The 3,219-nt window shown below is 44.0% G+C and overlaps 1 protein-coding gene across 1 annotated transcript; it reads right to left on the bottom strand.

The window, feature by feature from the left end:
* Positions 1 to 236: 236 nt before the first annotated feature.
* LOC106881807 (phosphatidate cytidylyltransferase, mitochondrial) lies at positions 237 to 1,752 on the bottom strand. The gene has a single exon (XM_014932323.2). The coding sequence runs from the start codon at positions 1,433 to 1,435 to the stop codon at positions 245 to 247; it is 1,191 nt and encodes a 396-aa protein (XP_014787809.1). The 5' UTR covers positions 1,436 to 1,752; the 3' UTR covers positions 237 to 244.
* Positions 1,753 to 3,219: the final 1,467 nt, after the last annotated feature.

The following is a 3,219-nucleotide window of genomic DNA, read 5'->3' on the forward strand; positions in this document are numbered from 1 at the left end:
CTGCCAAATTCCTGTTCGAAATATATAGTTTTCACAGTGACAACTAGTCACTGATTTATAAATTAGAAAATTACTATTTTTAAATCTCACAACATAGCAACATTAGTCCTAAACCAGGACTGCCATGTTATGTTGGCAAACAATCTTTACAACAAAGTACTGTTGCTGAATATCTCTTTGTTTGACTGAAGCCAACGAGTGAAATTAGTAAAAGATAGAGAGAAAAACGACAACGGTTATTTTTTCAATTTTTATTCTTCACACTTCGGACCATTTTCAATAGTTTTTTTGAACTGTATTTGATGGATTTCAGAAATCCTGCCGTAAGGATTGTCTTTATGCTCTGACTATAACTGGAACGTTTCACTATGTCCGAGATACATTTAGCAACGTATGTCCCACAATGGGGATCATTAGCAAGGTTACGTAGGACATCTTCTGTATCGGGGATGGCACGGTTATGGTTACAGAGAGAGACTAAATTAATGTGGACTGTTTTAGGGAGCAGGTTCAAGTGATGGTATTGTGAGATGTGATTTGGGTACTGTTCGTAGGTCTGTCGCACTGGGTTGTAGAAAACATGTTCCTCAGATTCTAGGATTTTGGAATACATGGAACGGAACTTGGGGATATTAGGAACCACAATGTTTGATACTTTGTTTCGATCTTCACCAATTGACATCCGGAAGTCACCGGAGTATGAGAGGTTGGCGATGCTCATGTACAGCTCCTCTTCGGTGAACGTGTCCGGCAGTTGTAGAAGTGCTGCATGCACAGCGCTGTGGAGGTTGTTGTCAAGGGCAACAATCAACTCGGGGTTTGTGGGCTGTTTTAATGTCAACACCGGTTTGTGCAGTCGACCACTCATGTATAACGTCTCCCAGTCCAAAAGATCTACGATCAGTCTCTCGGTGCTTACGACGCCGTATTTGATCAGCCTGGCACCAAGCGTGACGAGGGTGTTGAAGTAAATCCCAGCGCCATATTGCTGCTGGATGTGGGTGATGGCACGCGTACCCATAAACTTTAACGCCGAGTAATGGCGACGGTTCATCTGCAGGTTCTCGTTATGCCAGGCAATAGGGTCATCAACAACGAAGATAAAATCCACCATGTTTTTACTCATGTGTTCTGTACCCTGTTGTTGGAATGCCCCAGAGCCATAAGCAAATGAGCACTGGATACCATCGGGGAAAGCAGGCAAAATTTTCTGGCTGAAGTACTCATTTAGGCTTTCAAGACCATCAGTGATAGTTGGTGTGTACAAAGGCAAAATAGTGCTGGCGCGGGATGAGCTTGCTCGCAGAGGAAAAACAAACAGTGGAAGTCTTCTTGGAACGGAGAGACATTGCGAGACCTTGAATGGTCTGGCAGAATGAGTGGCCCGCCATGAGAAACCAGCCAGTCGTGTTGCAGCAATATTCAATGACGACATTTATATAATGTTTAATCTCTGGTCAGATTTTCACTTTGTGTTAATATCAGCAGGGCTTGGTTTCAAGCCAATTAGACAGATTTATTGAAATTGGGACCCTGCACCAAGAGAGGGCCGCACCCACACACTCAAGCAGAGGGCGCTACGATAAATTTTTAATATATCATTACAGCTACTGTTGTCCTATTGGAGCCTCGAGCCCTCAACACATTTTGGGGCTGGGGTTGGCGTATCACACAAAGCATAAAACATGAATTTTCAGCGTTTGTAGAGTAAGAGGGTCCCGCCGACAATTCTCTAATTGGGCCCTTCGCTTCCTAGTGCCGGCCTTGAGGACCAGAGGTAGTAGTAGTAGTTGTTGTTGTGGAGGTAGCAGCAGGTGTATTGAGGTTATCGGTTTCTTTGTAAAACACCCCCAGACTCTGAACCTCTTGTCGCTTCAGCAGATCAAGCTTTTTCTTACCATTTCTGATGATGTGTTCAATCTGAAGAATGTTGGTCCTCGGTATGGTCATGTTGCGACGGAACTCATCACAGATGTAAGATTTGAAACCAGGCTTGTTACGTGTGGCACGCAGAAGTTGTCGATACAGACTCAACACTTCCAGTTGCAATTTACTGTGCACCATCACCCATTTGCACGGAACTTTCAAATTACTGTCAGCAACGCTTCACATCCATAGAGTCGTGGTGGGCATATATCTGGATTGGATGAGAAAAAAAAAAAAAATTTTTTTAAATCTATATATATAACAACTGTTTCTGACATGGCACAAGGTCAGAAATTTAGGGGATTGGAGTAATCTAATCAACCCTTTAGCATTAAAACAGACCATGTCCAGCCCAAATGTTCTGTTTTATGGTCAAACCAGCCAGATCAGTACTCTTGTACCTACCCTACAATGTCATTCTACAAACAAACAGGAGCAGGAGTAGCTGTGTGGTAAGAAGCTTGATTCCCTAACAACATGGTTCCTGGTTCAGTCTTATTGTCTGGCACCTTGGGCAAGTGTCCTCTACTATAGCCTTGTGAGTGGATTTGATAGATGGAAACTGGAAGAAGCCTGACGCATGTGTGTATGTGTGTGTATAGGCATAGGCATGACTCTTTGGTAAGAAGTTTCCTTCCCAACCACATGGTTCAGGGTTCAGTCCTACCACATAGCACCTTGCTAGATGGAAACTGAAAGAAACTGGAGTGGAACTCCAGGACACACAGCAATCATATCAACAAATTTGTTAATTGTTTGGTGATGGGCCTCCAAGATCAGTTCATGAATTTTCGTGATGCTTTCATTCATTCGGGAGGTCAATGACTGCCCTGAACGAAGTTGGTCTTCAAGCGACAAGTGACCATTCCTAAAGCATGGAAAACCACCTGTGTTTTGCGCACAGCAGTGCCCTTCTAAGTTGTTTGAAGCATAACAAATGCTTTGATCACCATTTTCACCAGCTGAAAATAGAATTTCATGGAAGCACACTGTCCCTTCATTTCAGCCATCGCAAAAATTGACAAACAGGGGAGAAGCCCGGCGACACAAAGACACAACATGAGGTAGTGCAACTTTACAGGCTGACACCATCGTTTAACGTCCGTTTTCCATGCTGGCATGGGTTGGACGATTTGACTGAGGACTGGTGAAACCGGATGGCTGCACCAGGCTCCAATCTGATTTGGCAGAGTTTCTACAGCTGGATGCCCTTCCTAACGCCAACCACTCCGAGAGTGTAGTGGGTGCTTTTATGTGCCATCGGGGGTTTTTTATGTGCCATGGGGTTTTTTA

The sequence above is a fragment of the Octopus bimaculoides genome, chromosome 30 (assembly GCF_001194135.2).
Source record: "Octopus bimaculoides isolate UCB-OBI-ISO-001 chromosome 30, ASM119413v2, whole genome shotgun sequence".
Taxonomy (NCBI): domain Eukaryota; kingdom Metazoa; phylum Mollusca; class Cephalopoda; order Octopoda; family Octopodidae; genus Octopus; species Octopus bimaculoides.